The following is a 13,301-nucleotide window of genomic DNA, read 5'->3' as shown; positions in this document are numbered from 1 at the left end:
AGACGGTGAACCGTCTTATCAATTAGGTTATTTTTTATTGTCCATTTGAATGAATGACTTGAATCCATGATATGACGATGAATCATCTTTATCAATTAGGTTATAGTTCATTGTCCACTCGAATGAGATTTAACAATCACTTCTATAAAATTTTGGCCACGAAAAAAAGGATAACATTTCATTGTCTGTTGAATTTGAGTTTTATTCTATCCACCCAATTGTGTTGGGTTTGGGATAAAATAAAACTCAAACCCAATATTGTCCACTTGCTTGGATAAGACATGCGTGGCCAACTACTTCAGAGATGATGATGGTTATAAAAGTTTGGCTTCTGCTGTACAGAAGAACTCATTCATCGGAAATCAAATAGCTTTTGCTCAGGACTCTCCCCAGTAGTTTCCCGTCCTTCACCGACCACCTTCCCACGTTTTCTTGTTTTAAAATGATTCTAGTAAGAAAAAAAAAAAAAAAGTGTATCACGCAGCCCATTTGTGTCATTACAGTACTCAATCTTTACGTTTCTTTAAACGTCAAAATCAATTGCTTTGAGGTCGTCAACTTAGTTACGTTGCTCGAGCAAATTGCTTTGGAGAAAAAATAAAATAGTTAAAAAAAAAAAAGAAGACAGAAATTAAAAGTATGTACTATAAGTTTCTGTTCCTTGCTTTAGAACGATAATTTGATTTTTTGAGCTTCTCACTCGTGCCCTTCCGGCATATGTTGGAAGTAAAAATAGATTAATATTTTTTGGTGTGTTTTTCCTTCAACTCCTCTTGCGTATGACTACTGTTACACTCAGTAGCACTATATAAATCCCATGCTGTGGGAAGGCATCCTCAGAAGACCAAACCTTCTTTCTTTCTTCTCCTGTGTCAGACTATCTATATCTGTACACACACAATTAAAGCATTCTCATTACTAGTGTTTTCATTTCCTGAGCCTGAGCCTGATCCTGAGCAAATATATTCGTTGGTGGTGGTTAAATCACTGCGTGCGTAGCAGTTTGTTTGTGGACAACAAAATGGGATCAAAGCCTCTGACATTCAGGGTGACCAGACAAAAGCCGGAGCTGGTCCGTCCGGCCAAGTCCACTCCTCGGGAATGCAAGCGCCTCTCTGACATCAACGATCAAGATGGTCTTCGCTTTCAAGCCCCTGTCATCCAATTTTACCGCAGCGATGATGATCATGAAGGTCTAGGATTACATTGCACTAACATGGTCTGATTCTAGTTCTTTCAAAAAAAAAAAAAAATTATTTGTAGTAATATATATGGCGTAATGAATGATAAAAGAAAACTACCTAACATTATCTTGGGATGTCAGTAATGAAATTGAATTGAAGCATCATCACTTTTGGTACTATTGACCAAAAGCTGAGACGGGAATTTGTTTTCTATTTGCAGGTGGGAGTCCACATAACACAGAAGTACCGAGAAACTCAAGGGAACATTAAAGTATGCAACTGGTACAATAATGTGTTGAGAGAAGTAGCCCAGAAATTCTAGGAATAGAAAAATTCATTTGAGAGTGTTGATCCAAGTTTTAACAACCATCTTTTTGTTGTTTTATAGTGTGAAGGCCTCAAAGTGAGAACTGAGAAGAAGACTAGACCAAATAACAGGTCAGTCAATTGACAAAAGAAGTGGGAAAAGATGAGGAAAAATGGGAAACCTTTATGGCAGGAACCTGCTTATGGTAGGAAGGCCGGCAGAGAGCGACACGTGTTGACGTTATATACAGTCCAAACGGAGACGTTAAATTGTTGCACAGCATGTGAAGAGGAAATATACGAGAATCGTCTGCGGATGCAACCAGAAAGCACACTGACTTCCGTACTAGTTGGGTCAGGAAGTGTTATTGCATGTTAAAATCAGAGGCATTTATGTATTTGCAAATGTACCCATTACCAATGGAAAAATGTTGCAAATGCCTTGGACAAAAAATGTGCGTAAAGACGGTACCGAAATTTTAAGAAATAATAAATGATTATCGCATACGCGTAGGGGATAATAATTTGGAAGAAGGAAAAGTGGAGATAAACGAAAGGATTCAAGCCTTCATTATATTTATATACATATATAAATTTAGTACCCAAGTGTTCAGTTTAAGCATCCAAGAAAATGGTCCCATAACTATCGATACGGTAAACAACACAGTTTTAGATATGATATAATAGGTTCTAAAAATTTTAGCGACCATTTGATTACCCGTTAGACCTATCCAATTGAATAGGATTATGGGTAAAAATAAGGGAGTAAATTTGTCATTCAAAATAGTAAGTTAGCGTAATAAATTAGTAACTTTTGCAGTCGAAAAGGTAAATTGTAAGTAATATGAAACATACTTTTTAAAATGATAAATTACAATAGTATATCCCAAATATACTTTGGAGGGAGCAAGTTTATTTGAAGTAAAAATATGTTTTTATACAGAAATAATGAGTTTTAGTTATAACATAGTAAATTTGATTAATGACAAAAACATGCTAATTTATGGCAATAATATTGTATTATGCTTAAAAAACTTATACGAAGCCCCTATTTTAGAGTTATTTGAAATAACACAAAAAATGTATTATTACTGATTAAAATTGAGTACGTTACTTAGCCAGTACAGTTATTATACTTGTTTTACATACTTGATGGTATGTGTATATAAATAAGCATTTTTGAGATTTATGGGGAAATTGATTTTTTCTTTTGCAGTTTAAACAAAAGGTAAGCGAAATTTTTTTTTCTCAAAGCACAAAAATCCACAAGTCAAAGTTCTTGGTCTAAAGGGGAAAGAAACATTCTGAATATCATTGTTTACAGTACTAAATAAATTAGATGTAAAATGCTCGTTAAAAGCAGGTGTGTTGACATATAATAAAGGAAAGACATAAAGAGCAGGCCATTTACGAGAAAAGTTGTCATTCATAAAAATAGCAACGCTTTACGGTTTTCTTATCAGTCTTGCAACGTATGAGCAAAATGGCAATAATTAAAATAGTATTTATTCGAATTATACATATTTCATTAATTTTTTTCCATTTAAAAAAATGAATGAGAATCTTTTATGAGAAAGCACATAAGTCAAAGAAATGGTGTAAAAGGGAAAAGAATAGCATATACGTACAATACCTATAGTTTATGTTCGAAGGACTATAGTGCTATTTTTGAAAAATATCCTGAAAAATATGTAATCGAAACGGAACCAATTCTTCACTATTTAAAATGTCAAATCTGTGATTGTGTTGTAACTGTTTTCCATTGGTATCGTAAAGTATCATTTTCCCATAAAATTTCACCTCTTTAACACCAATTTTTCCATAAACCAATTTATTTATCGGATAAAATACATGAAAATTCGGTTTTGAATAAAACAGTAGTTGTTTATGGCTTTCCTCCATTATAAGAACAGAGTACCCATTTTTGCATAAATAAATCTATTTATCGGATGAAATAAAAATAAATCCATTGTTCAATAAAATACTAACTCTTTATGGCTTTCCTCCATTATAAAAACAGAGTACCCATTTCAGCCCCTCTAGAAAAATTCCACCTCTTTAACACCAATTTTACCATAAACCAATTTATTTGTCGGATAAAATACATGAAAATTCGATTTTTCAATAAAACACTAACTCTTTATGGCTTTCTGCCATTATAAGAACAGAGTACCCATTTTTGCATAATCAAATCTATTTATCAGATGAAATAAAAATAAATCCATTGTTCAATAAAACACTAACTCTTTATTGCTTTTCTCCATTATAAAAACTGAGTACCCATTTTAGCCTCTTTAGAAACAAAATCTTGGCTTTGTCACTGACTGAAATGTTTGTAACTGAGATTTATCCTTAGTGAAAAAATGTATGATACGCAATTTTTTCACTGTATTGAATTTATATGATGGCAAATTAAATGGGTCAATTGGATTAGTGTGCAGCAGTTTTGTGAATGATTCTGAGAGTAAACTATATTATGGCAATAAAATACATTAAATTGTGAAAATTATAATTTCAACATGCTCCTAAATTTTGGATCTGTGACTTTCGCTGTTGCGAATATCTTAAATTAACAGTTAGTTATTGCTATGAGTAATGTGGTAAGTGTGAGATGTGAATGTCATACTATCAGTAAAGTCAGTAATAAATGTGAGATGTTAATTGGAATTTACAGATATTAATTTGACATGGTTGGTTATTATCTGTTAGTTAAAATTCGGGAGTTTTAATTTTATTGGTTAGTGGGGAAAATGTGAGGGAAATGTGGGAAAAACATGAACACGATTATAGGATTTGTACGAGCAGTTAAAGGATTAGTTGTGAGATAAACATTTCTTAATTTTAGAAATGTAAAATTGTAATAAAATAGTATTCGGACTTTTGACAATTTGAAAAGCTCCTTATCTAAAATTCTCTCTGCAATACATATAGACAGATATAGATGTCTTTTTTTTAGTGGTTGAATGTCATATTCGCGAACTATCTGCAGAAAAAAATAAATTTGTAGACTAAACTAATGTTGTTATACCAACTCTGTTATTCTTATTATTGTATTAATTGTTATGCTATTTTTCTCATTTTGTTAGGTCTACATTAATGCAAGTTTAATTCCTATTATGTCTCGTGTCCCAGAAAATACATATTATCCTATTCAGGTGGATACGTCCAACTGATAATCAAATTGATGCTAAAAATTTAGAATGAATAAGTTGCTTTTGCATAATGGTTGGAAAGGTTTCTTGAGACTTTATGAATGAGGTGTCTTGCGTTTGCCAAAAGAATTTGTAGCATATTTTTGTATTGGAAATGGAGTTAAAACATGCTATGGGTTACTTTTCTGTATTTCAATTTCATCGTAAAGAGTAATTTGTTGTTCAACCTAATTTCATTCTGATTTTATCTAACTAATAAATTAACGTATGAAAATAGATAATTTATGCAGGAAAGCCATAAGTAGCTGGTGCTTTATTGAAAAATGGATTTATTTTTATTTTATCCAATAAATTCTTTTATGCGAAAATGGGTTATTTGTTCTTATAATGGAGAAAAGTCATAAAGAGTTAGTGTTTTATTAGAAAACGGGTTTATTTTTATTTTATTCAATAAATACACTTTTTAATGGAAAGGTAGGTACTGTGTTCTTATAATGGAGAAAAGTCACAAAGAGCAAGTGTTTTATTGAAAAATAGTTTTATTTTTATTTTATTTTATCCACAAATTTTGTTATGGTACTTTGTTCTTATAATGGAGAAAAGTCATAAAGAGCTAGTGTTTTCTTGAAAAATGGATTTAATTTTAGTTTAGCCGATAAATAAATTTTGTTTATGCAAAAATGGGTACTTTGTTCTTAAAATGGAGGAAAGTCATAAAGAGTTAGTGTTTTATTGGAAAATGGGTTTATTTTTATTTTATTCGATAAATAAATTTTTTTGTTTATAAATGGGTACTCTGTTCTTATAATGGACGAAAACAATAAATAACTAGTGTTTTATTGAAAAACGGGTTAATTTTTAACTTATCTGATAAATAATTTTTTTAATGAAGAAATGGGTTCTCTGTTCTTATAATGGAGGAAAGCTACAAAGAGCTAGTGTTTTATTGCAGAAAAGGTTTATTTTTTTTCATCCAATAAATAAAATTTTTAAGGGAAAACGGGTGTTAAAGAGGTGGTATTGGATGAAAAAATGATACTTTAGAATACCAATGGATAACGGTTAAAACACAATCACAGATTTGATATTTTAAATAATGAAGAATCAGTTCCGTTTGCATTACATATTTTTTGGGGTATTGTCAAAAACAACACTGTAGTCCTTCGAACGTGAAATACAAGTACTGTACATATCTACTATTCCTTTCCCTTTTAGACCAATCCTTTTGACTTATGTGCTTTTTGATAAAAAAAATTTCAATTATTTTTTAAATTTGCAAAAAATAAATTAATTCTGTATAAATCAAAAAAATTACTATTTCAATTATTGGCACTTTGCTCATGCTTGGGAGGACTGGTAAGAAAGTCGTGAAGAGCTGGAATTTTTATTAATGAAAACTTTTTCCATAAATGGCTTGATTTTTATGACTTTCCTTTATTATATGTCAAAGTACCAGTTTTTAACCAGCATTTTACATCTATTTATGTGGTGCTTTAAACAATGCTATTCAGCTGTATCTTTCCCTTTCAGACCAACTATTTTGACTTGTGGATTTTGGTGCTCTGCGCAAAAAAAAATTTCGTTTACTTTTTTTTTTAAACTGCAACAGAAAAAATTTAATTATGTATAAATTTCAAAAATACTAATTTTTTCACATACGATCAAATATTTATACAAGTATATTAACATTACTTACTAAGTAAGGTACTCAATTTTAATCATTAATAAAACATTTTAGTGTTATTTTAAATAACAATAAAATATGGGCTTGGCATAAGTTTTTTAAGCATAATAGAGAATTTTTGCCATAAATTAGCATGTTTTTGTCATTAATGAAATTTACTATGTTATAAGTAAAAATGATTAATTATGTATAAAAACATACTATTACTTCGAATAAACTTACTCCCTCAAAAGTATATTGAGGATAAAAATTGTAATTTATCTCTTTAAAAAATATGTTTCGTAATACTTTCAATTCACATTTTGGGCTGCAAAAATTACTAGTTTATTACGTTAACTTACTATTTTAGATGACAAACTTACTTCCTTATTTTTACGCATAATCCTATTCAAGTGGATAAGTCCAACAGGTAATCAAATGGTTGCTAAATTTATTATAACCTATTATAATAAGTTTTTTTACCATAACGATAGTCATGGGACCATTTTCCCGGATGCTTAAGCTAAACACTTGGTCACTAAATGGGTAAACAACAAAAAAGTCCCCTGTGGTATAGCTATCATACAAAAAAATCCCCTCTGGTTTCATATCATACACGTCGATACCCTATACTTTGAATTATTGTGAAAATTCGACGGAAATCGTCAAATATACCGCGTTTGACTTAAACGCACTGGAAATGCGCGTGTTTCTTGCGGACAAGAGATTTCTACCACAAACTTTCAGCTGATATGTCTTCGTTACCCTTCAGTGACTTTAATAAAAAGAGGGAGACATCAAAATTGAAGGCTCGGTCTTCATTGACTTTAATTCTTTCAGCTGATATGCTCGGCTTCAGCCAAAATTGAACGATTTCCATACATCGAGAGTAATCAATCAAGCAGAGGTTGCAAGCCAACAAAGGAATTGCAGGAAAGTGGAGAATCGATGTCTTGCTCAAGCTCTCGAACAACCAGCGGCGGAAACGGAGCTAGAGGTCTGCGATACCAGTATAAGATATGTAATTGTGGAAGGAAGGCGAAACTAAAGATTGTTGAGTCGGAAAAGCCATCGAAAGGAATGTTGTATTTTGTGTGTGAAAAAGATGAATGTTGGTTCTTTTCATGGTGTAGTCCAATCTACAGAGACGAGCCAGATCGAGATGCACCTGTCCCCGTAGTGAGCCAGCATGTTCAAGAAAATTCGTATTTGGGTGGCGTGCTCTCAAAACTGGAAAATTTGGACAATGAAATGAAGAACTTGAAATTGCTAGTTGGAGGTTGTGTTATGGTAGCTATTTTTTCTATTTTATTGTTGTTGATGTCTACCAGATAAGATAATGGTAGGCTGTTGTTGATGATGTAGTTCTTCATCTATCGAATTGCTAGTTGGTAGGCTGTTGTTGATGTTTTGGCGTTTTGTTGCAGTGAAAAGGAACGAAATTGGTAATCTGTATTTTGGAGTTTTGTTCTGGCAATCTGCATTTTGAAAACCCCCAAAAATGAACGAAATAAGCAATTTGGAGTTTTGTTTGGTAATCTGCATTTGAGCAAGTGTCTTGAAAATGAACAGAATTGCAGCAAGTACTAGTTGGAGTTTTGTGTTTTGTGTTATGTTATCTTTCCCTGTGATGTTTTGTTTGATGTCTACCAACCGAATAATGGTCAGTGTTGGACCAAAAGTTCAATTCAAAATTCTAACTACAAATCATCTTACCAATTTTACCGCTTCCCAATTGAAAAACTACACAATTCTTGAAATTTGCAAAGAAACATCGGCTCGTAGAATTGTGGGATGCCATCATCTTACCAATTTCCAGATTCATTCAGCAACTACAACTTACATAGTTGACAGAAAAAGAAGCCAAAAATAAATGTAGTTGCCATTTCAAATAGCAGACACCAAAATCTGTTCACAGAAGAGATATACAACAAATGTTTCCAGATTCATTCAGCAACTATAACTTATATAGTTGACCGAAAAAGAAGACAAAAAATGAATGTAGCTGCCATTTCACATAACAGACACCAAAATCTGTTCACAGAATCTGTTCCCAGAAAAGATATACAACAAATGTTATAGATTCATTCAGCAACTACAACATCACATCACCCATATCACATAACATTAATCTGGTGGTTGCCAAGAACTTCAACTCAAAATCTGTTCCCAGAACATAGATTCACCAAATGTTCAGTTTCATTCAGCAACTACAAATATTCCAAAAGCTATTCTAACTACGGCTAGGCCACTATTCTGGCAGGTAATTAAGCCTTCTTAGGCTTTTGATCTCTTTGGCCTTAACTTCCGCAGGACATCAGTAACAGTTGGAGCTCTGGCTCTTTTTACTGTTACAGTGGTGCCATCAGCCCTGTTACCTCCATTCTTTGTAGTACTTCGAGTACCAGCAGCTCCTTCACTAATTGGCTGTGGTTGAGTGGACGACTCAGCAATTGGTTGTGATTGAATGGATTCAGCTGCGCTTGCTTCAGGTGCCTATAAATGCCATTTAACATTGTTAAAACATACAGATGCTATAACAATGACATTTAAGCGTATAAGAAAAATTACCTTATAAATTTGGAGTTAGGGTGAATGGGATTCTTGCACGTCCGTGAGTTATGTCGTGGCTGAAAACATCTCTTGCAATGTACCACAAGACCCTTTTTAGTTGATACTTGACCCTTCTTAGGCTCATCTTGCGTTCTTCGGCGCAGTTTCTTTGGTCTACCAGGCATTCTCCTAACCACATGGGGGTTTATGGCCTCTTCTTCGCAAGTTATCCAGTAAATATCACTTGGAACAGGTGTGATAGTATGTGCATATGTTTTCAGATATTCAGCTCTAGTGTAGCAAGTATGCACATAATTTTTTATAGGTAATCTACACACTCCTATCGCAGCACATGTATGGGCACAAGAATAACCTATTAATTGAAAATACCCACAAGTACATGTCCAGTTTTTCAAGTCTACTACTACACATTTTCTCACACCACAGTCAACCTCATACTTGTGACCCCCGTCCCAGGTCGCAACAAATGTCCTACTCAACCTCTGATTCTTGTCAATCTTTTCTGCTATATTAGGACAGATTTCTCCTTGAAACTTTTGCATTCCAGATCTCTTTGTTTGAATTCTCTGCATCAATCTCCTCCTTATCCATTCAAGCATCCCAATGATAGGTAACTCTCTTGCTTCTAATATGTAGTTGTTGAATGACTCATTTAGATTGTTTACCAGAATGTCACATTTACTACATCCTGTAAAATGTGATCTACTCCAAAGAGTTGGTGGAATTCTGCTCAACTAGTCAGCAGCTTCTTTGTTTGCCTTTTCTAGTTCAATCATTGCCACTTTCCATTCCTTTTCATTGCCAGCACTTGCAGCAGCCCAAAACATGTCTTTCATTTCTTTTCCTTTGAACCTTTGGTTAAAATTCTGGTACATATGCCTCAAACAAAATCTATGTTCTGAATTTGGAAACACTTCATTGACGGCATGCACAAGCCCTTTCTGTCTATCTGAGATAAAGGTCCAAGGAATATTATCTCTTCCCATGCCCAAATCAGCCATTAGCAACTCCAAAAACCATTTCCAGGAATCATACCGCTCTACCTCTACCACTGCAATTGCTATTGACACCATGTTATCGTTGCCATCTCTGCCAAGTGCTGACAATAATTGTCCACCAAATGCTGTCTTAAGAAAACAGCCATCTAGACCAATTATTAGTCTACAACCATCAAGGAAACCCTGCTTGCAGGCATGCAAGCAATAATATAACCTTTGAAATATACCTGTTGAACCATCAGGTGCTTTGTCAATCTGAATTTTTATAGTACTTCCAGCATTTGTGTCTCGGACGGTGGCGGCATAACTCCAGAGTTTTTGATACTGCTCCATGTCCGTGCCAAGCATCATATCCTTTGCCTTACGCTTAGCTCTACCAACCTTAGCAATTGACACATTGATCATTAAATCTCTTCTGATGTCATTCTTCAACCCCATCAACTCAATTTTTGGATTATCCCTGATCTTATCTTGATATTTGCTGCTCAGATATGTGGCTGTTGCATGCTTATTTTGATATTCTCGAGCACACACATGCTCACCCTTCAGTGACTTTATTTGGAAGGTTGATTCATTTTGAATTGGTGTTGCCCGAATCCTCCAACTACAACCTTTTGCACAGTTGGCAATAATTTTCTTGGAGTAGTTTTTCACCCCAAGTAACTTCATAACCCTCTCTTACTAGCCATTCACACAACACAGATCTAAACACTCTAAAATTAGTAAACTTTTACCCCACTTTCAGCTCAAAGTGTGGCTTCCTAAACTCAACTTCAGGATTAAAGTCAAGGCAGTCATCTTTTTCTCCACTACCAGATCTAAATTTGTCTAGCAACTCTTCATCCGGAACCACAGGTTCTTGCCAATCCTCTTCAGTCACCTCAGCATTCCCTACCCTTTCGTCTTCTTCTCTCAAATCTGATTCTCTAAATGATGCAGGTGGTTTTCAATGTTTATAGGTTCATCTTTTGATAGCTTCTGAGATGAAACAGGTCCCTTTTCAATGCTTACATCTTCAACTTCTGATGGCCTTTGCTCTGAAACAGGTGGTGTAATTTGCTGAATCACATCAGGCCCTCTATATTGTGAAGTTTTACTGGCCCTTTTCTTTCTCACAGAACCCCTTTTAGGAGAACTTTTTTCATCTGACTTTCCAGCAAATGAGAATACATGCACTGGCAATTTTGAAGAAGCACTAGTGCCATCACCTTTTTTTATGTCTCCATCTGCCCCTGCCCCACCTTTTTTGTTGTAGTTGCTGTCTCCAACAGCATCTTTCTTTGGGCTAAAGATGTCTTCATCTTCTATTGTTTCCAACCCATCTTTTAACCATTCTGGCTCTTCATCATCTTCACATGCACCTGTCCCCGTAGTGTTAGTGACCCCACCATCTTTACATGCACCCGTATCATGGCCTTCATTTTTAATTCCATCACTGACCCCACCATCTTCTGGCTCCTTTTCAAATGGCTCATCCCCACTGCAAGCATAAATTAGCCTTTCCTTAGGCAAGTTCCAGTAGCACTGGTTCATTAATTCAATATCATTATTGTCTCTAATTGGGTGTAGACCACCTTCTAAATCCACATCTGAGACACAAAACCAAAAAGTTACTCTAGTTGCTCCTTCATCTACCTTTTTAAACATTCTACACAGACTCACTATCGATAACTGATTTTCTATTCTATCTTTGAAAATAGCCATGTGGGTTCCTGTGTAGTGGAACCTTGGTTTTTCTCTAAATCTCCCACCAAAATACATGTGTATGTCAACTTTGTCCTCGGATTTCTCCTCTGCTGCAGCATGATAAGCAATAAAGGACATCAGATATTAGTAATTTGTCTTTGACAACTACACAAAAAACTAACATAACACAATCAGAACAAACAATTCATTGTAGGTGGGATTGGGGACCACATTGGACCACAACATGTCTCCATATAAGCCATATTAAGATAATTACAGATTACAGAAGTTGTCGTGCTTGACTAGTCATGGCATTTAACAGTAGTAATTGATCAATACAAGTAATACTACACATTGATAGTATAAATTTAAGCCAAAAACACGGACTGTCAGACTCAACAATTGAGTTTGACCAAAAAGAAGGGGTGACCAGATTAGGACATGAAACGCGTAGCCTTATCTTTGCCAAACAATAGAGGAATTGGAACCAAAGCTAGTAAACGAGGGACCTCTTCTATAAAGCTATCCCTTTTTAAGCTTTCAATAATTATCAAAACTTTAGCAATTTGAAAGGGACGCTTAAGCTGTCTATCTATGCAATTAGGTTTGCTGGGCATACATGAACAACCTTCATCTTCATTACGTAAATACATCAAAAATATTATCTTTATTAAATAATGGCCTCCCAATTTAATCTGAAATCAGTAAATAACATTTTCGCTTCCACATCATACCCTAAAACCCGAATGGAAATAGATGAGAGATGATATACTAACCCATTTTTCTTCAATTTTTCACCGCAAATCTTCACTTCCTCCTATTTTCCGTCGATCTTGATATTTGATTGAAATAAGAATCAAAATTTTTGCTGAAAATTGGCTACAGAAGGGGCTGCTTTTTCTTCGATTTTTCACCGCCGATCTTCACTTCCTCGTATTATCTGTCGATCTTGATATTTGATTGAAATAACAATCAAAATTTTTGCTGAAATTTGGCTACAAAAGAGGCTGCTCCATCTTCTGTCTAGGGTTTTTTATTTCTTTCTCTCTCTCTTCGTTGGTTTTGACAGAATGAAGAGCAAAATTACTTCTGCAATTGTCGCTTATATCAAAAGGGTATTTTCATCTTTTCACTCAGCTCCGTCTGTTTTAACGATTTTCGTCGAATTTTCACAATAATTCAAAGCATGGGGTATCGACGTGTATGATATGAAACCAGAGGGGGTTTTTTGTATGATAGCTATACCACATGGGGCTTTTTTGTTGTTTACCCTCACTAAATTTATATATGTATATAAATATAATGAAGGCTTGAATCCTTTCGTTTACCTCCACTTTTCTTTCTTCCAAATTATTATCCCCCACGCGTGTGCGATAATCATTTATTATTTCTTAAAATTTCAGTACCTTCTTTATGCACATTTTTTGTCCAAGGCATTTGCAACATTTTTCCAGTCGCAATGGGTACATTTACAAATACATAAATGCCTCTAGTTTTAACATGCAAAAACACTTCATGCCCCAACTCGTACGGAAGTCAGTGTACTTTTTGGTTGCATCCGCAGACGGTTCTCGTATATATCCTCTCCATGCGCTGTACAACAATTTAACGTCTCCGTCTTCCTACCATAGGCAGGTTCCCACCACAAAGGTATCCGAGGAAAATGTACCTGCAAATATGAACAATTAAGTGGCAAGTGCACTAGACATGTGGTGTGTTTTTCCTTCTACTCCTATAT

The 13,301-nt window shown here is 34.4% G+C and overlaps 2 protein-coding genes and 1 long non-coding RNA gene across 6 annotated transcripts; 1 reads left to right on the top strand and 2 right to left on the bottom strand.

The window, feature by feature from the left end:
* The first annotated feature begins 370 nt into the window (after nt 1-370).
* Nucleotides 371-1,954, top strand: LOC113697360 (benzyl alcohol O-benzoyltransferase-like). 4 transcript variants are annotated; one of them, XR_003449843.2, is made up of 3 exons: nt 371-1,193; nt 1,405-1,455; nt 1,573-1,954. XR_003449843.2 is itself a non-coding variant. In XM_027216951.2 (3 exons), the coding sequence occupies exons 1-3, from the start codon at nt 1,022-1,024 to the stop codon at nt 1,633-1,635; spliced, it is 312 nt and encodes a 103-aa protein (XP_027072752.1). In that variant the 5' UTR covers nt 371-1,021; the 3' UTR covers nt 1,636-1,954. The 4 variants fall into 4 exon arrangements, 2 of the variants coding, with proteins under 2 accessions (XP_027072752.1, XP_071927735.1); XR_011824927.1 differs by having other exon boundaries at nt 1,405-1,466; XM_027216951.2 differs by having other exon boundaries at nt 371-1,219.
* A 6,414-nt stretch (nt 1,955-8,368) lies between these two features.
* Nucleotides 8,369-9,605, bottom strand: LOC140020956 (uncharacterized). Its single transcript, XR_011824914.1, has 2 exons — nt 8,877-9,605; nt 8,369-8,801 (listed from the first exon to the last, which is right to left on the bottom strand). It is a non-coding gene; the product is annotated as an uncharacterized lncRNA (long non-coding RNA).
* An 8-nt stretch (nt 9,606-9,613) lies between these two features.
* LOC140006976 (uncharacterized) lies at nt 9,614-10,546 on the bottom strand. The gene has a single exon (XM_072049647.1). It carries the CDS (start codon nt 10,544-10,546, stop codon nt 9,614-9,616), a length of 933 nt encoding a protein of 310 aa, XP_071905748.1.
* Nucleotides 10,547-13,301: the final 2,755 nt, after the last annotated feature.

Source organism: Coffea arabica, chromosome 1e, assembly GCF_036785885.1.
Source record: "Coffea arabica cultivar ET-39 chromosome 1e, Coffea Arabica ET-39 HiFi, whole genome shotgun sequence".
NCBI classification, from domain to species: domain Eukaryota; kingdom Viridiplantae; phylum Streptophyta; class Magnoliopsida; order Gentianales; family Rubiaceae; genus Coffea; species Coffea arabica.
The sequence above is the reverse complement of the archived record's forward strand: the minus strand, read 5'-3'. Positions and strand labels throughout refer to the sequence as shown.